The sequence below is a fragment of the Entelurus aequoreus genome, linkage group LG09, assembly GCF_033978785.1.
Source record: "Entelurus aequoreus isolate RoL-2023_Sb linkage group LG09, RoL_Eaeq_v1.1, whole genome shotgun sequence".
In the NCBI taxonomy this organism is placed as follows: domain Eukaryota; kingdom Metazoa; phylum Chordata; class Actinopteri; order Syngnathiformes; family Syngnathidae; genus Entelurus; species Entelurus aequoreus.
Genome location: NC_084739.1, coordinates 30,650,031 through 30,675,587, shown reverse-complemented (window position 1 = coordinate 30,675,587; position 25,557 = coordinate 30,650,031). Strand labels below are relative to the sequence as shown.

The following is a 25,557-nucleotide window of genomic DNA, read 5'->3' as shown; positions in this document are numbered from 1 at the left end:
AGTGATTACTCAACGTCTAGTTTTGTACTCCATAACTATTGTGAAGCCAGCTGTCAAGTACAACCGCCAATTTCAGCCTACAAGCACAGTGTCCTGACCAGATATGTAGATCCCTAGATTAATTGTTGTAAAATGTTATTAATCACATTGTTTACTTTGACATGTCCATTAAAGATATGATTCATGTATGATGGCTCAGGTGTGATTCACTACAATAGTCTAACACAGGGGTCACCAACGTGGTGCCCGCGGGCACCAGGTAGCCCGTAAGGACCAGATGAGTAGCCCGCCGGCCTGTTCTAAAAATAGCTCAAATAGCAGCACTTACCAGTGAGCTGCCTCTATTTTTTAAATTGTATTTATTTACTAGCAAGCTGGTCTCGCTTTGCCCGACATTTTTAATTCTAAGAGAGACAAAACTCAAATAGAATTTGAAAATCCAAGAAAATATTTTAAAGACTTGGTCTTCACTTGTTTAAATAAATGCATTATTTTTTTTACTTTGCTTCTTATAACTTTCAGAAAGACAATTTTAGAGAAAAAATCCAACCTTAAAAATGATTTTAGAATTTTTAAACACATATACCTTTTTACCTTTTAAATTCCTTCCTCTTCTTTCCTGACAATTTAAATCAATGTTCAAGTAAATGTATTTATTTTATTGTAAAGAATAATAAATACATTTTAATTTAATTCTTCATTTCAGCTTCTGTTTTTTTTCGACGAAGAATATTTGTGAAATATTTCTTCAAACTTATTATGATTAAAATTCAAAAAAATTATTCTGGCAAATCTAGAAAAATCTGTAGAATCAAATTTAAATCTTATTTCAAAGCCTTTTGAATTTCTTTTAAATTTTTGTTCTGGAAAATCTAAAAGAAATAATGATTTGTCTTTGTTACAAATATAGCTTGGTCCATCCATCCATCCATCCATTTTCTACCGCTTATTCCCTTTGGGGTCTCGGGGGCGCTGGAGCCTATCTCAGCTACAATTGGGCGGAAGGCGGGGTACACCCTGGACAAGTCGCCACCTCATCGCTTGGTCCAATTTGTTATATATTCTAACAAAGTGCAGATTGGATTTTAACCTATTTAAAACATGTCATCAAAATTCTAAAATTAATCTTAATCAGGAAAAATTACTAATGATGTTCCATAAATTATTTTTTTAATTTTTTCAAAAAGATTCGAATTAGCTAGTTTTTCTCTTTTTTTTTCGGTTGAATTTTGAATTTTAAAGAGTCGAAATTGAAGATAAACTATGTTTCAAAATTTAATAGTCATTTTTTTTTCGTGTTTTCTCCTCTTTTAAACCGTTCAATTAAGTGTAAATATCATTCATTATTAATAATAACATAGAGTTAAAGGTAAATTGAGCAAATTGGCTATTTCTGGCAATTTATTTAAGTGTGTATCAAACTGGTAGCCCTTCGCATTAATCAGTACCCAAGAAGTAGCTCTTGCTTTCAAAAAGGTTGGTGACCCCTGGTCTAACAGCTGCTGATGTACATTACTTTTTGCATTGTATTAATTTATGTTATTACGTGTTGTCTACCTTGTACTTTTTTTTATTTTTATGTCATTGCCTGAAATAAATTAATAAATGAAATAATGTTTCAATGCTTCCAGACTGACAAAAGTCGGAGCCTGAAAGCTGCTGTTTTCTGTGTTCAGGAGAAGGAGGACAAGGCGATGCTGCAGGAGGAGGTGCAGCACCTGAGGCAGGACAACATGCGTCTGCAGGAGGAGAGCCAGACGGCGGCGGCCCAACTCAGGAAGTTCACCGAGTGGTTCTTTCACAGCATCGACAAGAAGCCCTGAGCCTCCACGGGAAGACTATGGAAAGCATTCCTGCGTGGGGAGACCGTGCAGAGCAGTTAACTCCAAGTTTCTCCATCACGCCAACCGAGACGCCTTCTGGGATATTCCCTCATCTCCAGCACAGGGGAGGAATTCTTCCAGAGGGTCATCTTGCAGTAGTGGAATGTAAAGCTCATTTGCTGTAGTCAACATGGAACCTCCCTCACATACGTCCAACTACTGTACCTGCAACTGTACTGTATCACACTCTTTCACGCTCACAGCAGGAATGTGGTGCTCCACGCTCTCTGAACGAAGAGGGGGTCCAGCGGGAGGATTAATGAATGTAGCTCAACTTGAGAAGTCATTTTTCTTTGGATTTTTATGCCACTTTTGCTTTCTTTCAAGTGTTGCGATGAAGCAACACATAAGCAGCAGTTGTGACGTTCAAAGGTGCTTCCCCCCCGCCTCCCCCTGCACACGATTGTCGGTAGTCTCCATTCACTGTCACGCTGTCCTAGCAATAATAACGAGTTGTAGTTTCTAAGCTGTGTTGGGAAAGGTTAAAAAAAAAAAAAAAAAAACTACGAAGAGAGAAAGCAGTTGTACGGCAAAGCAGGAGATTGTGCCTAAAACTCTTGGCTGTAAATTGGATGCTGTCTCTCTCTGCTTTTTTTTCATTTTAAACACACGCCTTGTCTGTGGCTCACTGATAGAAAAGTGTGCCTGTGTGTTTGAGTAGTTTGTCACAGCAAAATGTGTTCTTATGCAGTGGGTTTTCCAGACCATTCGAGCAAAAGCGCCAGTGAACGAACCACAATTACAATGCCAAATGTGTTTATTTGTGTACATATCGGCCACAGAAGTGTCTTGTATTTAACACTGTTATTTAAGCTTATTTAACCTAAAGTTGTTTATTTTATTAAGGGTATTTGTTTTCTTTTTTTTTTCCTGCACTAAGGAGGGATAAAGCTCTGTGGATGTTGTAAAGTGTGTAGCTTGGCAGGGCTTAAAAAAAAACTATATATTTAAATATATAAATGATGATTTTTGGAGATTCCAACATTTGGATGCTGCTAGATGACAGTTTGTTGGTTTGTATGCTTTTAAACATGTCGCCGTCTCGTCCCGCAGGGGGAGACACTGGTTGTTGTTTTTGTGTTTTGTTCTATGTTTTTTTTAAATAAATGTAGTTGGAAAATATTTGTTTTGTATTCATTTAATGAGGACATTCAACAGAGGAACAACCCAATGCATTTGATTGATTGTTTTTCAACATTTAACATTAGTGATCGGCAAAATGAGTGTGTGGCACACTATTGACACTGAACTGATACTGTGTCGCTGTTTCATAATGGTCGTCTGCAATCAGATGTAGAGATGTCCGATAATGGCTTTTTTGCCGATATCCGATATTCCGATATTGTCCAACTCTTAATTACCGATACCGATATATACAGTTGTGGAATTAACACATTATGCCTAATTTTGTTGTGATGCCCCGCTGGATGCATTAAACAATGTAACAAGGTTTTCCAAAATAAATCAACTCAAGTTATGGAAAAAAATGCCAACATGGCACTGCCATATTTATTATTGAAGTCACAAAATGCATAATTTTTTTTAACATGCCTCAAAACAGCAGCTTGGAATTTGGGAGATGCTCTCCCCGAGAGAGCATTATGAGGTTGAGGTGGGGGGTGGGGGGTAGCGGGGGGTGTATATTGTAGCGTCCCGGAAGAGTTAGTGCTGCAAGGGGTTCTGGGTATTTGTTCTGTTGTGTTTATGTTGTGTTACGGTGCGGATGTTCTCCCGAAATGTGTTTGTCATTCTTGTTTGGTGTGGGTTCACAGTGTGGCGCATATTTGTAACAGTGTTAAAGTTGTTTATACGGCCACCCTCAGTGTGACCTGTATGGCTGTTGACCAAGTATGCGTGGCATTCACTTGTGAGTGTGTCAAAAGCCGTAGATAACATGTGAGTGGGAACCGCAAAGGCAGTGCCTTCAAGGTTTATTGGCGCTCTGTACTTATTCCTATGTCCGTGTACACAGCGGCGTTTTAAAAAGTCATAAATTTTACTTTTTGAAACCGATACCGATAATTTTGAAACCAATACCGATCATTTCCGATATTACATTTTAAAGCATTTATCGGCCGATAATATCGGCAGTCCGATATTATCGGACATCCCTAATCAGATGAATTAAAAAAGTCACAACATTTGACCTGTAAACAACAAACATAATTGTATTATTTTAAATGAATAGTTGGGTATAAAAGAATATTAAAAAAAACACACACCTATGGTCAATAAGCCAAATAGGGAACAGGAAAAGAAGAACATGTACATATTAGTTATAGCTATAACATCAACATGAGCCCACATTTTGTAATTCGTTTCGTCTTTTTTAAATTAACATTTATTTCCTTTTTTACTCATTTATATCGATGATAGTGGCAAAAAGTGGCAGAAGGCCAATTGACAGCAGCTGTACTGGTCACATGTTTTTTTTCTTAATGCGACACACACATGGACAGTATTTTTTTAGGTTGCACCCAAATAAATAGTTTTCAGTACGCTGGAAACCACACTAATATTATTGTTGCAAAGATAAATAACAATGGCCACAAACTGAACCCTGAAAAACCGCAAAATTGATCTTAAATGTTTTCTAATAATCCTTTTCAAATGTTCAGTGTTTTTTTTGCTTGGAAGTAAAAGATGTCAAACACCTTTTTGCTCTTCTTTTTATGAGGAAAATCCCTGTTATGATAAACCCACTGCAATATCAACATCCATGCTAATCTTTGTTGGTGCTACGAATATCAGCAAGCTTGCAGAAGCTTGGAAAAATCTGACTTGCTGTGATATCCAGCTGCTAGGTATTGTTCATCATGGTGTATATGTGATGTTTATTAAAGGTCCTATAGAGTCCAGATGACCGGAACAAGTTCTCTTTAAGTATTTTTTTAATCTGGCTGTCATTTCCCATAATATCAATTAGTGTTTGAGTAATGGGTAGATAACTAACTCTACTTGGAACGCCACCTTTCTATCGCCAGACTCCATATGTCGCCACTCTGGTGTGACATCATCTACAGAACTGGAGCCCATTTCCTCACATAGACAATGTGGACAAAGGCATCTAAAACTAGTATTTTGATCACTTAATTGCATGTTTTTGTTGCCCTGGTCCATGATTACTTCATATTAATGATTTCTTAATATTATGAGCAAAAAAGAAATATAAAATCATCTTTTCTGATCTTCTACCTCCTCCTCCTCATGCTTTTTTAGCACTTCCTCAAGCATCTTGAGGAAAACATCCGTAGAAGAGGATGCAAAATAGAACACTGGTGGCTTGCTTTCAATTTTTGTTTTGTTTTTGAGTTTATGCTCTTCTTTTTCCATTTTTTAGCAGGCCTTTCTTCCCTCAAGGGGGCTCCTGATTTTCTGTAACATATTTGGTTTGAGTCTTTTCAATTTCTTCCATGCAAATTCCGACCAAACCCTTCTTCTTCAAAGTCAGAATTAGTTAAATTACACTCATCTGGCTGCATGAAAATAACATGACTCGGGATGAAGATGCTACCAAAACCCATAAAACCCAATATGAAATTGCCTCCGAACTTAGGCAGCTGACGTCAGCATGTTGATGCAGGCCCGCCCACATTTTGGAGCTACAAGTTGTCATTCCAAAATGTGCTGAAACTCCTTAGAAAACAGGCCTAAGTCACTACTGTGTCTATTTTGGGGATCATTTTACCTGGTGACGTCCAGGACTATGAAACAAGTGCCAAAGTTGTCAGCATAGGAGGGGCCTTTTAAGTAAGAACAGGAGAAACGTGTCAAAATAGAGTACATTTAGGCCCCTTCTACACTAAGGTTATTCAGGGTAAATTCCACCAAACCTTATCCTTGTCCACACACACACATAATGGTCGTTTAAGACCCCCTCCCCCCTCCGTCCGACGGCGCAACAGGACCTGATACGCACGTGCGGAAAATGCGCACGTCATAGTCACCTCCAGTGTTGCTTTGTGTGCAAGTTCTTGAATTAAATGTAACTTATTTGAACAATATCCAGTGTTGTGGTATTTCAATTAACTGAAATCCAGTGTGCTGTGGGGCCCTATTGTAGTGAATCACACCTGAGCCATCTTTAATTGACATGTGGAAGTAAACAATGTGATAAAGAAAATTTTACATCAATCAAACTAGGGATGTAGATATCTGGTCAGGACACTCCTCACTCTTTTGCCTTCACCTTCATTGTCCATTTGTTTTTGGTGACTTTATATACTCTGGACCTAGACGTTGAGTCTGCGACATACATACCATACCATACCATACCAACTTTATTTATAAAGCCCTTTAAAATGGCGAACAATAACTGATACAGTCTGCCTTGCCAGTCCAAATGCATTCGCCGTTTTCCTCGACGGCCAGGTAATACAAAGCACACGCTACCTTTTTTTATCACATCCACGGGAGCCCGCATTCTAGTTGACTCTTCTTCGACAAATGGACGGAGTTTTTCGGTAAGTAGAATCACAGCTGACCTGGACATTGGAAAGTTCTCTTGCCGTCTGAGAAGTGTTGTATCCCAAATAGCTGCAATCGCTTTCTCTTAAGGTATTCATGTGTGATTTCCACAAGCGTCTGTACATGTAGAAGAAGGAGAAAGACGGGCATGTCTGGATGACTCGCCTCCAGATTTCCAGTGGTTAGCTCTGAAGGGAAACAGGTTGTTATGAAACTGGCTGTGGCGTGGTCTTTCTGGCGTCACTTCCTCTCCAAACTCACTTTGTAAACGATCAATGAGTCCATACAAAGCTAAGTGCTGGACATTCAAGAAATACACGGCGCACTTACCCGTGTAAAAAATGATTCAAGGAGGGGGACCTTCAACGCTGGTTTAGTGTGGCTGGAATGGGGGCTTAGGCTAAATAATTATTTGTTTAATGAGTTATCCGGACATGGCCTTAAAGTCCACTGTAACTTTTCAGCCAATCAAGTTGTTTACCTGGAGTCTTTTTGTGTCTTTTTAGGAGTTGCATGAAACTGTGATATGTTTGAGATGATTTCCTGCAAGTGGCTAAAAAAAAAAGGCAGATGTTGCGTTCACCGCAGGGACGGCGAAAGACCTGCTTAGTAATTAATCTCAAGTCTTTTTGAGTCTGCACAGAAAAAAAACAGTCCAGTTTTCCTGTCACCTTCTTGCAGGAAGCTTCGCCTGTCCTAATGCATCATGTCCTCCGGCAGCTGCTGCATTGTGGGTAGAGCAAAAATGAGTCGGCGTGTCTTTTGTGGGTTTTATGTTGTATTTCCATTAGGCTCGCTTGTGCCGGACCAACTTTTATAATCCCCCCCCCCGCTGAAGCGAGTCCTGCGGAGGTCATGTTTCCAGCCTCTCTCGGGAGCCCCGTGATCGCCATCTGACCTCCGTCCAGTTAAAGATGGCGGGATGGTCGTGTGCGTGCATGTGGAGGCGCCGTGCTTTTTGAGCAGTGGGATTAAGCAGATAATCTCCATGCATGTGCGCTGCCAGCGCGGCAGATGGGAGGCCGCAGTGGCCCGAGGAGCAAGTGTTGCCAGTGTTGTTTCAGATGGGCCAGATTTGCAGGGAGGCGGGCTATGATCGGGGGGTTCAAGCGGCGGCCAGCGACAGGTGCCAAATGGAGCCAGCCTCGCAGAAAACCGAGGAGGCCCATGGCTCTAATCCAGCAATGACACAGCAGGACTCTTCTGGCTTCTAAAACATGCTGACAAGCAGTTCTGTGCAATGCAATTGGCTAAAAACTTCATCTAACCAGAAAGGGAGTACGACCAATCAAGCAAGTATTGATTGTGATATTTGTTAGTGTCAGCAGTGTATGGGACAAACCTCTACTTTACACACAAACACACACACACACACACACACACACACACACACACACACACACACGCACACACACACACACACACACATTGGAAGCTCATCCCACATAAACAGCATGTGAGCGGGGCACTGTCGTCCCACAGCAGATGCTCGCCTGCTGTGAGTGTCACCATAGTCGGATCATGTTACCCAGAATAGGAGTCAAAGTACCCACAGCTGGCACAGCACCGAGGGAGGGGGCAGGGGGTGTAACGATAGGGCGGAGTATCTATTGAAGAGTGGAGGTCAACTCCTGGTGATGATGGGCCTGCTTGACCAAATCTGCTGGGTCAAAAGTATACATACAGCAATGTTAATATTCAGTTACATGTCTTTTGGCAAGTTTCACTGCAATAAGGCACTTTTGGTAGCCATCCGCAAGCTTCTGAAAAGCTTCTGGTTGAATTTTTGACCACTCCTCTTGACAAAATTGGTGCAGTCCAGCTAAATTTGTTGGTTTTCTGACATGGACTTGTTTCTTCAGCATTGTCCGCACGTTTAAGTCAGGACTTTGGGAAGGCCATTCTAAAACCACAGAACTTTCCTCCAGAAGGTGTTATCTTTGTCCATGTGATGTCACATGAAACAAAAATTGAGATGCTTGGCCACAATACCCAGCAATATGTTTGGAGGAGAAAAGGTGAGGCCTTTAACCCCAGGAACACCATTCCTACCGCCAAGCATGGTGGTGATAGTATTATGCTCTGGGTCTGTTTTGCTGCCAATGGAACTGGTGCTTTACAGGGAGTAAATGGGACAGTGAAAAAGGAGGATTACCTCCAAATTCTTCAGGACAACATAAAGTCATCAGCCCGGAGGTTGGGTCTTGGGCGCAGTTGGGTGGTCCAACAGGACAATGACCCCAAACATGTCAAAAGTGGTAAAGGAATGGCTAAATCAGGCTAGAATTAAAGTTTTAGAATGGCCTTCCCAAAGTCCTGGTGATGATGGGTCTGCTTGCAGTGCATGCACTCACAAAGCATCTGTATCGTATTCAAGATCGGTGTCAGATGTATCCCAGTCAAAGAATAACGACGAGGAAATGTTTTCAGTAATGTCAGATTTTGAGAGAAATGCTACGCCAACTAAATGTGCGGATGCTTGCAACTTAAATAACGACAGCGCTTATCGCGAAACACTCTTAAGTTGGGGTGTATTTAACAGTGATAGAGTGATGGAAAACAACAACATTCACATAAACGCCCCCTGCTGGGTGGAGGCTGTGAGAAAGAGGAAGGTCAAATGCTGCAACAGATGTTGAGACTTTTATTTCATGGCCTGTTTGTGTAGCACCGGACGGGCCAGATAAGTGCGGGAGTATAGCAGGGAATCCTTTCGGAGAACGTATTTGTGTGGAGCTGTTTCATTCAACTAATGCAGGAATAGTTAGAGTGTGATGATAAAAGCTAGTTAGAGAACACAAGGATGATGAGGAGAAAGAAGACGGAGAAACAAATTTTAAAAATAAAGAACCCGCTAATGCTTATCAAATCAAACTGAATGTAGCACGTTTCATGCATAGGCAAGTGGCAAACACAAAGTGCTTTACACAAACGAAAGAAAGAAGAGAAGAGAACACACACATGCAGTCGCACATGTATGTAAATTTGTATGTCTATTACAAACTGCAGTAATTACTGTGAAAAGCACATTCTGCCCAGAGAAAGACCTCGTCCGCATGACTCACTGTGAAAGTATCTCTTCTCTCTTTTCGTTGCTCGACTTATTCATTCCACTTAACAGTGCACCATTGTCTAAACCAGGGATGCCCATTACGTCGATCGCGAGCTACCGGTCAATCGCGGACGGCGTGTCAGTCAACCGCCAGCCAGGCATTGAAAAAATAGACTTCACTATGACATCACTTTCGTCACCTGATTGACGTTCAAGGCACCCGAGGATCTTGTGAAATGATGCCGGCTGCTGCCAGCTCAGTGTGAAGGAAAAAAAGACCGTCAGGAAGGCGAGAAACACTTTTGATTTCAACCGTACCTCCCGTCAAAAGCCTAAGGACTGACTGCACAGTTCTTGTCTTCACAATAAAAGTGCTGCTCCATCCTGCTTGCGCTAACATAATAAGAGTGTCAGGGCCCGGGCATACTCCAGCGCACATTCATCTGTGCGCTGCGCTGAGCGCACCTCCAAGCGCGCACCTGGGCTTCTTAAGCCACAGCAAACCTGCGTTCCGGGCCAGAACGTAGTTTCCTGGTCCGTACAGTAAGCCAACTCGTGTCAAGCTCTATGCTCACTCTCTCGCTCATTGTGTCCTGTGTTGTCGTTCCAGCAGCATTCCTCCGTCCCATGATTGCGAGCAGTGTGTCTCGTCTCCCCGTGTTCCCCTCTGGTTCCCTGGCTGCCCCTTTTGGATCTCGACCTCCCGCCTGGACACAAACTTTTGACGCCTCGCTCTTGCCCCTGACCACCTGCCTGTCTCTGGACCTTCGAGCCTGCCTTGCTCCCTTGGACTTCCGCCTCTCGCTCAACACTCCTGGTAACACTCAGCTAATCACTACACATAGTTGCACACCACACATATTTGGATTAGTTACACACGTCATAATATTGTTATTTAATAAATAGAGATAAAAAAACTACCTGCATTCTGTGCCGTCTTCTTCCCCTGCTGTACCGTAACAAAGAGTCTCCGAAAGCTAGCGCAAACAAGCTAGCAAGCCACAGAGTTTGCCGTCAATGTGATTCTTGTAAAGTGTATGAAGACGAATATGGAAGCTGGACAAACAAGATGCCAAAACCAACCACTTCAATGTGGTACTGGGCAGAAAAGAGGACTTTTTTTCGCCTCCACTATGTAAAATCGAAAATGTGGAAGTTGTCAGCACTACTGTGAATCCTGTCTGATTCCAATCAATGCAAGTCATCAGAGTCAGGTAATACACCAACTTATATTCTTGTCTCAATGAAAGAAAGGAATATATATGTTAAACATGCATGTTGTCATGTCTGTGATTATGTTTTGCTTTAGTCACGTTCGGATTTGGTTTTGGACTTTTTGTGCACTTTATTTGTCACCATAGCAACCATTAGTTTCACCTGGTTCACATTGTCATGTCACGCACCTGTTCACCTGTCTTGTCACGCACCTGTTTTCACTGATCACGTCACTATTTAAATCTGTCTGTTTCTGTTGTTCGTCCTGGCGTCCTCACACTATTTCATCACTCTGCTCCATGTCTTGTCACAGTTCTTTACCAAGTAAGTTTTGTTCATTTCAATCAATCAATCAATCAATCAATCAGCTTTATTGTCCATTCTTACATGTACAAGACACATAAGAACTGAAATTACATTTTCGGCACAATCCCGCTAAGAGCAGACATACGTTACAGGGAGACAAGACGGGACCGCCAACGGATCAGCCTCACTTAGGCGCTCCTTAAAAAGGTGGGAAAAAGGTGACATTGGGGGAGGGGGGAAGTAAAAAAAAATATCAGTCTGAGGCTGGACCCTCAGGAATGGTCCAGACTGAGTCCGAGGAAAAAAACCTCACATAGCATGGCACACATAAACAAGGTACATTTAATCACAACAACTCGCAACAGAGTCATCCAACAGGACCTTGGAGGCCAGCAGCTGCTGTTGAGCGCTGCTCAGCCCCCACAACCCCGGAGGAATAAAGCAGTGGTGAAGGCGTTGATTTGGGGAGGGGTATGTGCGTGCATGTATGCCCAATTAACTTGGGTGAGATGTTGGATTGTCTTTATGGGCCGAGGCCGGCCCCAAGAGTTCAAGAGTTCAAGAGTCCGACCCAGGTGCTTTTGAAAAAAAGGGAAAGGTCAAAAGCGTCCATCTTTGAGGAGTCCTCGGGGGAGTGTTTTCAAACAGCCTGTTCCTCAAGGCCATTCGAGGGAGTCAAATCGTAGATTAAGATGTTGTTTTTTCTTCGAGCAGTCAAAACAATGACATTCCTGCTCTATATGCTGGCTCTGACAATTCCAATTTATTCTTTCTGTAACATCATCAAGATGGAATCTACCTTGCGATTCAAATCAGCAATCGCTCCACTCTGTGATCCCACAGCACGACCCAATCCTTCCATTGCGTTGAACAGCCTGTTGGCCCCTTGAGTGGCTGCCATCGTCTTCCGAATTTGACGATACACCAGAGCAATGCCCAGCCCAATCAGCAAATGCCCTGCGATCACAGCTCCAAATAGGTAGATGTCTTCCACGTCCTCGATGGAAAGGACTGAGAGGCACATGATTCTCCAAGTATTCCAGGAATCTCTCACGTACCCCGCAGCAATGGTTCCATCAGGGCAGCCAGGCTCCCCCGAGCCTCTTTTCCTTGTCGAAAAGACTGTGTCAATTGCGTCGAGAGTCCAGTTGATCAAATTCATTTTGATGTTTAGATTTGAGGACAGCTCAAGAAAAGAGGCTTCAAAATAGTTCAGACAAGACAAAAAACAAAGAGAGCAAGCAGGGAAGGAGGGAGCGGAGAAAGATGCGACCGCCCTCACCACAGTTAGTGTTTTTGTTTTATTGTTCATAGTTTTTGTGCCCACGTGCATGTCTTTTGTTTCATAGTCAAGTTTGTATTTCCGCCTTTGTGTGCGCCTTTTGTTTGCTTCCTTTTTTTGTAGTTTATTAGTGTTAAAAAAATAAATAATGTATTTAAATTCACGCCTTGCCCGCGCCAATTTTCCTTTGCCTTCCGGAGAAGCAAAACCCAAGAACCCAGTCTTGACAGTAGGACGCCAGCAGAAGAGTTTCTCCGCAAAAAAATTGGACAATTTTGACGAGGCAACGTGGGAGGTCCTCCGCGCGATGGAGACCGAGACGCTGCGCTTTTCCCCTAGGGAGCGCAGGGGGATGATGTGGGGGAATGGAGGCAAGCTGGTGCCGATCGGCGCGTCGTTCCCGTCCCGGAAGCGTCGCCAAGGACGAGGGAAGACTTCCGCGAGCCGGCAGGACACGCCGCTCCCACAAGCCCCTCCCCCTCCGGGCGGAAGCAAGCAGCAGGCAGCCCGGCGTCACCCTGATGACATCACAGCTCAAGATTTTTTTTCTCTGAACTATTTTTCTTGTGATCACTCACCTCCAGCAAAAGACTTTGAAAACATGATAAGACATTATCAGGACATGTTTTTACAAATTAGATCCTGACAGTCACCCAGTTTTCATGCCCCGCCCCCCAGAACTCAAGCCACGCCCAAGTCACACAATTATTTTTTTTCACCCACTCAATCCCAGGAAGAAAGACTTTTTGGACAGTTTGGAGGGGAAGATTCTGCCCCCCTCCTGACCTCCCTCCACCCACCCCAAAAGACGGTTCAGACCGCAGGGAGCGCGTCTGGGATCCGCTCCTTGAGGGGGGGGCTAGGGCTGGGGACGGTTCAGGTGGGGTCGCTTTTCGTCACGCCAAGCCACAGCCTCCAGCACGACCACCACCACCACCAGTATTTCGTCACGCCAAGCCACAGCCTCCAGCACAACCACCACCACCAGTCTTTCGGCCTGCTAAGCCGCAACCTCCGGTTCGGTCACCACCACCGGTCTTTCGGCCTGCCAAGCCGCAACCTCCAGCTAGGCCACCTCCACCTGCTCCACGCCCAGCTCCACGCCAAGATCCACCACGCCAAGCGCCACCAGTACCTGCTCCACGCCAGGCACCTGTCGCAGCTCCATGCCAAGTTCCGCTACCTGCTCCACGCCGCCAAGTGCCGCCAGTCGCAGCTCCACACCGCCAAGTGCCGCCAGTCGCAGCTCCACGACGCCTAGTGCCGCCAGTCGCAGCTCCAAGACGCCTAGTGCCGCCAGTCGCAGCTCCACGACGCCTAGTGCCGCCAATCGCAGCTCCACGACGCCTAGTGCCGCCAGTCGCAGCTCCACGACGCCAAGTGCCGCCAGTCGCAGCTCCACGACACCAAGTGCCGCCAGTCGCAGCTCCACGCCAAGACCAAGTCCAAGACCCCTCAAGCCAAGACCAAGTCCAAGACCCCTCAAGCCAAGACCAAGTCCAAGACCCCTCAAGCCAAGACCAAGTGCAAGACCCCTCATACAAAGTCCAAGACCCCTCAAGCCAAGACCAAGTCCAAGACCCCTCAAGCCAAGACCAAGTCCAAGACCCCTCAAGCCAAGACCAAGTCCAAGACCCCTCACGCCAAGTCCAAGACCCCTCACGCCAAGTCCAAGACACACCACGCCAAGTCCAAGACACACCACGCCAAGACCAAGACACACCACCCAAAGACCAAGACTGCCAAGACCAACACCAAGACTACCAAGACCAACACCAAGACTGCCAAGACCAAGACTGCCAAAACCAACACCAAGACCCACGCTGCCAAGACCAAGACCCACGCTGCCAGGACACGCCACGCCAAGCTTTGCTGCCCGACGCACCACGCCAAGCTTCGTCATCTGCGACTGCCACGTCGACGAAGCGCCTGCCTTCTTGTCGGCCATGGATGTGGCCAGTCCATGGGCGTCCGCCACGCCAGGTACGCCGACCTCCTCGTCGGCCACGGATGTGGCCACTACCTGGTCGGCCGCCACGCCAAGTGCGCCCACCTCCCCGTCGGCCATGGATATGGCCATTCCCGGGTCGCCCACCTCGTCAGGTACAGCGGCGGTCTACGTGTCGCCACCACCTGATCCTGCCCCGGTGGATTCTGGGACACCTGGTCTGGCGACCCACCGCCATGTCCCCCTCCCGCCCTCCCATGACTCTCGATCCTGCCTTGTTTTGTTTGTTTTGGACATCTGGGATCTGTCCGTAAGGGGGGGGCTCTGTCATGTCTGTGATTATGTTTTGTTTTAGTCATGTTCGGATTTGGTTTTGGACTTTTTGTGCACTTTATTTGTCACCATAGCAACCATTAGTTTCACCTGGTTCACATTGTCATGTCACGCACCTGTTCACCTGTCTTGTCACGCACCTGTTTTCACTGATCACGTCACTATTTAAATCTGTCTGTTTCTGTTGTTCGTCCTGGCGTCCTCACACTATTTCATCACTCTGCTCCATGTCTTGTCACAGTTCTTTACCAAGTAAGTTTTGTTCATTTATGCCACAGTTAGTGTTTTTGTTTTATTGTTCATAGTTTTTGTGCCCACGTGCATGTCTTTTGTTTCATAGTCAAGTTTGTATTTCCGCCTCTGTGTGCGCCTTTTGTTTGCTTCCTTTTTTTGTAGTTTATTAGTGTTAAAAAAATAAATAATGTATTTAAATTCACGCCTTCCCCGCGCCAATTTTTCTTTGCCTTCCGGAGAAGCAAAACCCAAGAACCCAGTCTTGACACATGTCACTGTCATGCATATCTTTAACATGTGAACAAAAACAGCAATATATATATATATATATATATATATATATATATATATATATATATATATATATATATATATATATATATATATATATATATATATATATAATAATAATAATAATACCTGGGATTTATATAGTGCTTTTCTAAGTACCCAAAGTCGCTTTACATGTTTTTCTGAACCCATCAATCATTCACACCTGGTGGTGGTAAGCTACTTTCGTAGCCACAGCTTCCCTGGGGTAGACTGACGGAAGCGTGGCTGCAATTTGCGCCTACGGCCCCTCCGACCACCACCTATCATTCATCATTCATTCATTTCACCGGTGTGAGCAGCACCGGGGGCAAAGGGTGAAGTGTCCTGCCCAAGGACACAACGGCAGCGATTTTTAGATGATAAGAGGCGGGGCACGAACCTGCAACCCTCAGGTATCTGGTACGGTTGCTCTACCCACTACGCCACGCCGCCCCAAATATATATATATATATATATATATATATATATATATATATATATATATATATATATATATATATATATATATATATATATATATATATATATATATGTATATATATAAATATATATATATATATATTTAAAAAGTAGCTCGCCTGCTGACAAAGTGTGGGCACCCCTGGTCTAAACGGTTGGTACTTCCCTGTTGTTGTGTCATGTGCGCCCCCCACTCTGAGCCTACTCCCTCCATCCCACCTGGTATTCAGAGTAAAAAGAGCAAGGCGCTCCTTCACCAGCGTGCATTCCTCCCATACTTGCTACGAATGTGACCTGTGTCTTTTGAATCGCTCTAGCTTTTCAAATAAATCTAAGAAAGACAATTTTGTGTGACTACTTGATTAGAAAATTTCCAATAAATAATGATAAATGGGTTATACTTGTATAGCGCTTTTCTACCTTCAAGGTACTCAAAGCGCTTTGACAGTATTTCCACATTTACCCATTCACACACACATTCACACACTGATGGCGGGAGCTGCCATGCAAGGCGCTAACCAGCAGCCATCAGAGGCAAAGGCTGAAGTGTCTTGCCCAAGGACACAACGGACGTGACTAGGAAGGTAGAAGGTGGGAATTGAACCCCAGTAACCAGCAACCCTCCGATTGCTGGCACAGCCACTCTACCAACTTCGCCACGCCGTCCCTACAACATACAACAGCACTTTTCGGACTATAATGTGCATTAATGTTATATGTGTATATGCATATGTATGCACATATGCATGTGTGTGGATATATACATATATATATAGATTTATATATATTTTTTAATTATTTATATTACTAAATTATTGTGTATGCACCTTAGGGGATCTGCTCCAATTTTGTTGTTCTTTGAACCTGTTCACTGTAATAATGACAAATAAAACTCTATTCTATTTTATTCTTCACTATTGACAATAACAAATTACAACATGGTGTGTTTAGCATGATCAGTAAAAAGCCTGATTAAAAAGGCATTTTTAAAAATAATGCTTAGAAAAGAGCAACCTTAAACAACTGTGACGGCTATAGTATAAAGAAGAATAACAATTTTGTTGGTGGTTTTAGTATGAACAAAAGTAATATGAGTAGCAGTAACAATAATAAGAATGATGATGTTGACTTAATTGTAAATAACAAATTGGAGCCAGCAACGAAGCATAAAATAAAAAGCACACATGTCTGTTAATTTGTGTGATTAAGTGTGGGACAGTTTGGCGCTTTGAATCGTTGCTGGTATTCCCTGGGGGTGCATCATCATCGACCAGAGCGCTGACTCCCTCACCTGTCCCTAATTAGAAGTCAGGATGCTTCTTATGCCAGCCTATTGACAGGGCTGGATCGTTTGCTTTTGCTTACTTGGCGCTTCTTTGTGTACGTCCCTGCTGCACATCTTTCTTTTTTGTGTTACCTGCGTTTGACTAATGAAATGGCTTCTTTCCCGCACTTGCCTGCCGTCTCTGCATCCCGCAGTCTGGACACACACCAACTGTAATACCTTCTTGCACATAGTAGAACTTGAAATTATTTAGAAGGGAAAGTTGCAGACATGCGTTGCTGTGTAATAAAGTGATGGCACATGCAAAAAATCTGAGGTCTGAATTAAGATTAAAGATTAAAGTACCAATGATTGTCACACACACACTAGATGTGGTGAAATTTGTCCTCTGCATTTGTCCCATCCCCTTGGGGAGCAGTGGGCAGCAGCGGCGCCGCGCAATGAGTGCAGGGATGAAGTCAGTGAATCCTGTTATGAACGCATAATGCTCTTGTTACAAGTGCAAAAAACAAGATGAAATGCAGTGCCTGGTATTCTACTCCCGTCCTGCAGGCTGCAATAGTAAAAGGTGGTATAAAACATCTGGGCAGGAAGAAGACATCCTGTGAATTGAAGTTTTAGTGATAATCGAAGCTAGATCTACTTCCTAATCTAGACCACTAAAATAAATCATGTGGTCAATGCAACAAAAAATGTTTGTGCTTTTGCTGCAAAAACAAAAATAAATAAAGAAGCAGTTTCTGGCCCCTGGCTAGGCTGAAGAATTTCAAGTGTTGTGTGCCTGAGAGGCGTAAAGCAGGATTAAGTCCCTCAGCAGGACTGCTTATCCGTCATGTCTTCACTTTGAAACTCCCTCTCTCCCTCCGGGAAGCACCCCCCCCCCCCCACCCCACCCCCCTCTACCCCCCCGTCGACAAGCAGGAGGAGGAAGAGGAGGAAGAGTAATGGAGAGCTCACCCAAAGCAAAGCAGCATGCAGTCATCTTCTCCTGCATCTGCCTCTCAGGGACCCGCAGTCCCTTACACTGCGTGTCAATCAAGTCCCAGGTGTGCAGACTCTTCATGGGGCCAGTGAAGGGCAGCACCCTATAAATGATGGCCACCTGCTGGACTCCAACACATCACATGGAATATGAAGGCAGTGAGAGCCTTTAAAAAGGTCACTGCTGGCTCTCTTGTGGTGGCCAAATAATGATCTACTCACACTACATTACACTACACTGTTACACCACACTACACCGTTACACAACACTACATTACACTACACTGTTACACCACACTACACCGTTACACAACACTACATTACACTACACTGTTACACAACACTACATTACACTACACTGTTACACCACACTACATTACACTACACCGTTACACAACACTACATTACACTACACTGTTACACAACACTACATTACACTACACTGTTACACCACACTACATTACACTACACCGTTACACAACACTACATTACACTACACTGTTACACAACACTACATTACACTACACTGTTACATAACACTACATTACACTACACTGTTACACCACACTACATTACACTACACTGTTACACAACACTATATTGCACTACACTGTTACACAACACTACATTACACTACACTGTTACACCACACTACATTGCACTACACTGTTACACAACACTACATTACACTACACTGTTACACCACACTACATTACACTACACTGTTACTACACTGTTACACAACACTACATTACACTACACTGTTACACAACACTACATTGCACTACACCGTTACACAACACTACATTACCCTACACCGTTACACAACACTACATTTCACTACACCGTTACACAACACTACATTACACTACACTGTTACACAACACTGCATTACACTACACTGTTACACCACACTACATTACACTACACTGTTACACAACACTACATTACACTACACTGTTACACCACACTACATTACATTACACTGTTACACAACACTACATTACACTACACTGTTACACCACACTACATTACACTACACTGTTACACAACACTACATTGCACTACACTGTTACACAACATTACATTACCCTACACCGTTACACAACACTACATTACACTACACTGTTACACAACACTACATTACACTACACTGTTACACACCACTACATTACACTACACTGTTACACAACACTACATTACACTACACTGTTACACAACACTACATTACACTACACTGTACAATACACTACATTACACTACACTGTTACACAACACTACATTACACTACATTACACAACACTGTTACACCACATTTTATTACACTACACTATACAATACACTACATTACACTACACTGTTACACAACACTACATTACACTAGACTACATTACACTATACTGTTGCACAACACTACACTGCACAATTAGACTATTACACTACACTAGATTACAAAACACTGTTATACAACTACATTACACTACACCAGGGGTCACTAACGCGGTGCCTGCGGGCACCAGCTCGCCTGTAAGGACCAGATGAGTAGCTCGCTGGCCTGTTTTAAAAATAGCTCCAATAGCAGCACTTACCAGTGAGCTGCCTCTATTTTTTAAATTGTATTTATTTACTAGCAAGCTGGTCTCGCTTTGCTCGACATTTTTAATTCTAAGAGAGACAAAACTCAAATAGAATTTGAAAATCCAAGAAAATATTTTAAAGACTTGGTCTTCACTAACTGACAAAGAAACAGATAACAGATTTGGTGTCCAGTTCAAAGTTTGACATGATTTATTTGAAAATTTGAGAGTTGACTTTTGTATTTTACATGAGTTATTATTTGTACAAACATGGTGCAAAGTAATTCATGATTTGTTAAAAAATGTTAGTGGCTAGCTAGTTAAAATGGGGTATTGTGATTTCACAAAACTGTCTTAGAAGTGATCATTTGAAAATGTTCAATTTGAAAAATGTGCACTTAGAGAAAATATAAAAATAAAGTGTTGCATATTGATATTTATCTGTTTCTATATATATTTATTGTGAGGAATAATTAACATGATCAGTGTTTCCACAAACATAAATATCATTAATTATTAATAATAACATAGAGTTAAAGGTAAATTGAGCAGATTGGCTATTTCTGGCAATTTATTTAAGTGTGTATCAAACTGGTAGCCCTTCGCATTAATCAGTACCCAAGAAGTAGCTCTTGGTTTCAAAAAGGTTGGTGACCCCTGCTCTACACTATACACTACACTACAATACACTACACGGTTACACTACACTGCACTATTACACAACACTACATTACACTTGATTACACTATTAGGCTACACTATTACACAACCCTACATTATACTACACGACACAACACTTTTACACAATACTGTTAACTACATTATTACACTACACTACATTACACTGCACCATTACACGACACAACACTATTACACTATACTGTTACACGACAATACACTATTACACTACATTACACTTAGGGATGGTAATTGATAAGATTTTCCGCTTCTGATTCCACTTTCGATTCTGCTTAATCATTCGGTTCCTTATTGGTTCTCTTATCGATTCTTATTTGGAAAAAAAGACAACAAAAAGACGACTAAAGGTGGAATTTGCATCCATTTTGTTTAGTTTAGAGCAGGGGTCTGCAACCCAAAATGTTGAAAGAGCCATATTGGACCAAAAATACAAAAACAAATCTGTCTGGAGCCGCAAAAAATTAAAAGCCATATTACTTGTGGGTCATGAGAAATAAATTGAATTAAGAGGACTTAAAGGAAACTAAATGACCTCAAATATACCTACAAATGAGGCATAATGATGCAATATGTACATATAGCTAGCCTAAATAGCATGTTAGCATCGATTAGCTTGCAGTCATGCAGTGACCAAATATGTCTGATTAGCACTCCACACAAGTCAATAACATCAACAAAACACACCTTTGTGCCTTCACGCACAACGTTAAAAGTTTGGTGGACAAAATGAAACAGAAAAAGAAGTGGCATAAAACACGTCCTAGAAAGTCTGAGAAAGTTATACATGTAATCAAACTACGGTAAGTTCAAGGACCGCCAAAATTAGTAGGACAAAGCGGCGCTCGCCAAATACTCGAATCAGTTAAGCATGTTTAATATAAACAGTGTGATTTATAACAATTAGGGAGGTTTGTGTCATGTTTGTCCTCCTACAGAAACCATATTAAAACAAAAAATATATTTTGTTCCCCTCATCTTTTTCCATTTTTCATAATTTTTTAAAAAAAGCTACAGAGAGCCACAAGGGCGGCGCTAAAGAGTCGCAGGTTGCCGACCCCCGGTTTAGAGGCATCGTGACTTTACAAAGGCGCACAACACAGAACAAAATAAGAAATCAATATTTTTCCATAGAATTGAACAAAATAAACGTGTAACATTTAGTAACAGCTGTAGGAGTAAGTGAAAGTCAAGTACTGACTGTAAATAGTCCAGCAAGGCAGAAGGTTGCAATGATGGAGCAGAATAGTGAGGTCAGTTTGAGGTCAACATGGGTCAGGATAGGAGGGGAGACCCCCAGCCAAGTCCAGCACTAGAAGAATATGGTCATGTGACTACTGTACGCTCTAAGGTGAAGAGACAGGAAGAAACCGATACAACACAAATGGTTTGTAGCGTCTAAGATGTCCTTGTCTGCCGTCCTTTTCAGCCTCCGAGCAATCGATTCCCAATCGGCCTCCTCCTCCACTCAGGTGGGCGGTGCTCCCACTCACATCTCCGCGCATGACCCCCCCCCCCTCACTCCCCACCCCCAACGTATCGATTATGCAAAGGCACGCCGGTCTGGCCCGGCCTGCGGGGTGTTTCCAGCGGTCATGGGAATATCGATGTCCTGCAGGGTGAGTGGAATAAGGTGTGATAGTGTGGGCGTGTAGTGGGGGATAACAAACAAGCCTCGCTGAGCCATCATCAGCAATAAAAGCTTAACTGGTGCCACCGTCTATCCCACGTGTGAGCGCAGAAGGTCAAACACAGATTACAATCAAGTGTTGGCACAGTGAAGGATGAAAAGGACCATTGCTCTTTTTCAGGTTTATCTGGTGCTCCTTTAGAACTGGTGTAGCTAAAAAGAATATCCATGTTCTTAATTAGTCTTTATGTGAATGAGCTACGTCAGCTCTTGATTTTGGCTGTCTTGATTGATTGATTGATTGATTTAAACTACCGTTCAAAAGTTTGGGGTCACACTGAAATGTCCTTATTTTTGAAGGATTGAAGCACTGTACTTTTCAATGAAGATAACTTTAAACTAGTCTTAACTTTAAAGAAATACACTCTATACATTGCTAATGTGGTAAATGACTATTCTAGGTGCAAATTTCTGGTTTTTGGTGCAATATCTACATTGGTGTATAGAGGCCCATTTCCAGCAAGTATCACTCCAGTGTTCTAATGGTACAATGTGTTTGCTCATTAGCTCAGAAGGCTAATTGATGATTAGAAAACCCTTGTGCAATCATGTTCACACATCTGAAAACAGTTTAGCTCGTTACAGAAGCTACACAACTGACTTTCCTTTGAGCAGATTGAGTTTCTGGAGCATCACATTTGTGGGGTCAATTAAACGCTCAAAATGGCCAGAAAAAGAGAACTTTTATCTGAAACTCTATTCTTGTTCATAGAAATGAAGGCTATTCCACAAAATTGTTTGGGTGACCCCAAACTTTTGAACGGTAGTGTATATATTTTTATTTCAAATATGCATAAAAACAAGAGCAAGCCTGATCCAATACAGTGCTATAGCCTTAACAGCCATTATAACAAAATGAAAACAATGGAGAATAAAAATCAAAAACAAATGAGCATTGGATTTTCTTTTTCTTTTTTTCTTTTTTTACATATTTGAAAAGGAGTGAGAAGAAGTTTACACTTATTTAATCCCACCCCTTTTCTTTAAATCATAAATTACTCTGAGCTAGAACTACCTGTTCACTCAATGTACAAACTTAATGAACTTGTATATACTGTACATACATTATAGATATATACATACATATGCACACTACACACATACATAGCCACACCATTACCACTAGTGATCATGGAAATGGTATCATGCCACCACAGCAACACCACTGCCTCAATGGGCAGCCCCACACTCTTCTGTAACACAAACAACTCAATATCAAAGCCCTTCTTCATCTCTGTACCTCTGGAATACCATGTACCTATACTTCTTTTTAAACTGCTTTATGTTTGGACATTGCTTTAACTCCACATTCAAGCCATTCCAGTCTTCACCAATGCATTTCCGACATGTTCCAGAAGGATGATGACATAGTTACTGCTCTAAACTCTTCTCTACTATTGGGGCCTGGTGCCATTGGACAACTGGATCGGTGCCCCAGACTTGGATGATGCAAGCAGCCAATGTCGGGACTGATAACCTCAAGCATGTGCTCCTAGAATGGACACGTTGGAGTTAGCCAGCTGGATTTTGGGCTGTTCTGTCTGTTTCACTTCTGTCCAGAACTTGCTTTTTGTGAAGACACACCAGCTAAAACATCATGTTGGGATTTTGATTAATGGTCCATTAGTTAACTTTAAAGAACATATTATAAATAGTCTATCAAAAGATGTTTTTCCATATGAAATAGAAATAAGGTTTTTCATGGTCAAACTGTTATGTACAGAGAAGGGAAGGAGGCGACAACCAAGGCAAAACTGCAGTTTTCAAGGTTTATTTAAACCTTTGATGATTATGTGGCGTGTGTATGCTACCCTTAGTGAATGGGTGTAGGCTATGTGTATAATTAATAGTGTAAATGTTACCAGGGGTTGTGGTCTGTGAGTGTTGGATGTATCCTTCGTCGAATCAAGGGAGGGCAAGGCGAAGAGGCAGTCCGTAAACAGGCAAGGGTTCCAGGGTAGGAGTGAGGCAGCGTAGTCCGTGTCGAGGAAGGCAGTCAGGAATCCGGATGGATGTCGAGAGGCAAAACACGATCACGGATGACAGGGAAGTCACTGCAGGAGACACAAGGTACATGAACAAGGGAGACACAGAGAGAGCAAAGAGAAGGCGAGCAAAGCACAGTTGAGGGAATGCCAGATGTGATGCTTACTGGGAAGATGAGCAACGTTCTGGCAAAGGTTCCTCGGGTCCGCTGGTCTTTAGTCCGCTCCCTCTCATCAGGTCCAGGTGCGCAGATTAGTGATTGTCTGCAGGCTTGTTGCTGCGTGGGTGTGCTGCGCTCAACACAAGCAGGGGTGTGTCTGAGCGCTCTGCCAGGGGAGGTGCCGGCAGCTCCAGCTGCCGAGGAAACGCAGGTTTGAGTCCGCGCCGTGACATAAACTACAAAAAGACTGAACTTCACTGAGCATCAATGAAAAACTACATACCATATTTTCCGGACCATAGGGCACACCGGATTATAAGGCGCACTGCCAGTAGACCATTGTCTATTTAAGTATCTTTTTTCATATATTAGGCGCACCGGATTATAAAGTGCATTAAAGGAGTCATATTATTATTATTTTTTTCTAAATTGAAAACACTCCCTTGTGGTCTACATAAGGTTTTTTGGTCAAAATGTTGCAGAGATTATGTTTTACAGACCATCTTCAAGCCGCTTTCTGACAGTCGCTTCCGGATGCGCCATTTTGTGGGCGGTCTTATTTATATATTCAGTTGAAAAGTCAACTTTACATGTCAGACCCTCCCAAAAATTTTCCTTATTATTGTACTTTGTTATGTTTTTGGTGACTACCGTTGGATAGGAAGACTTAAAGGTTAAGTGCCAACTACATTGGCACGTATTTCATAGTTCTGGACCTAAAATTATGTCTTCTGGTAAAATTCCTCCCAAAATAGTGAATAGGGTTTTTTTTGTCCTTTTTTTCCCACAAGTTTCAGGACATTTTGGAACACCCACTTGGCAGGCAAATTCATATTGTATAGTATGTGTTTTGGTAGCATGGTATCATGGTATTTTCAGGCAGAATTGAAAGGAAATCTCAAATAACGCTGCCAGATGCATTGTTGCAGGTTTTAGCAATACAACTAAAGAAGGGGTCAGCCTGCATACATTCCCAAATGATGGAAATCTGAGTACATTTATGGACCTCTTCAGTCAAATTGACAAGATGGAACGGACCAAGCGAGAGGGGTGTATTTGCAGCTATCATTTAAATGATTTTGACTTCAAAGAAGAAAGGTTTTGGTCGGAATTTGGATGAAAGAAAATGTGAGCCTAAAAATTAGGAGCACCCTCAAGGGGAGAAAGAACGAGAAAGAAGAGCAGACCTGGCAATCAAAAACGATCGAAAATGAAGGTAAGCCTCTAGTAGTTCTATTTTGCGTCCTCTTCTACTGATGTTTTCCTCAAGATGCTTGAGGAAATACTGAAAGAGAATGAGAAAAAACAGGCTACGGTGTCTATGGAAGAGGAGATGGGAGAGCAGGGAAATCCAGAAATGGGGATTCTGTTATATTTATTTTTTTGCTCATAATGTTAACCATATCAGTTTTGAAGTAATCATGGACCAGGGCAACAAAAACATGCAATTGAGTAATCATGGACCACGGTGGCAAAAACATGCAATTAAGTGATCAAAATACTAGTTTTAAAATCCTTTATCCACTGTGTCTATGTGGGGAAATGGGCTCCAGTTCTGTAGCGTGGCGATATATCGAGTTTGGCGAAGGAAAGGTGGCGTTCCAAGTAGAGTTAGTTATCTACTCACTACTCAGAAACTAATTGATATTATGGGAAATAATTGCTATATT

At 42.6% G+C, this 25,557-nt stretch overlaps 1 protein-coding gene across 4 annotated transcripts in view; it reads left to right on the top strand.

Moving 5' to 3' along the window:
- The window catches only part of LOC133657331 (signal-induced proliferation-associated 1-like protein 2), a 114,258-nt gene extending 111,225 nt beyond the window's left edge, over nt 1-3,033 (top strand). For all 4 annotated transcript variants that reach the window (XM_062058531.1, XM_062058529.1, XM_062058530.1 and 1 more), the window contains one exon: nt 1,677-3,033. In XM_062058531.1, coding sequence (XP_061914515.1) covers nt 1,677-1,823 — 147 coding nt within the window. In that variant the 3' untranslated portion in view covers nt 1,824-3,033. The remainder of the gene's footprint in view (nt 1-1,676) is intronic.
- The last annotated feature ends 22,524 nt before the right edge of the window (nt 3,034-25,557 follow it).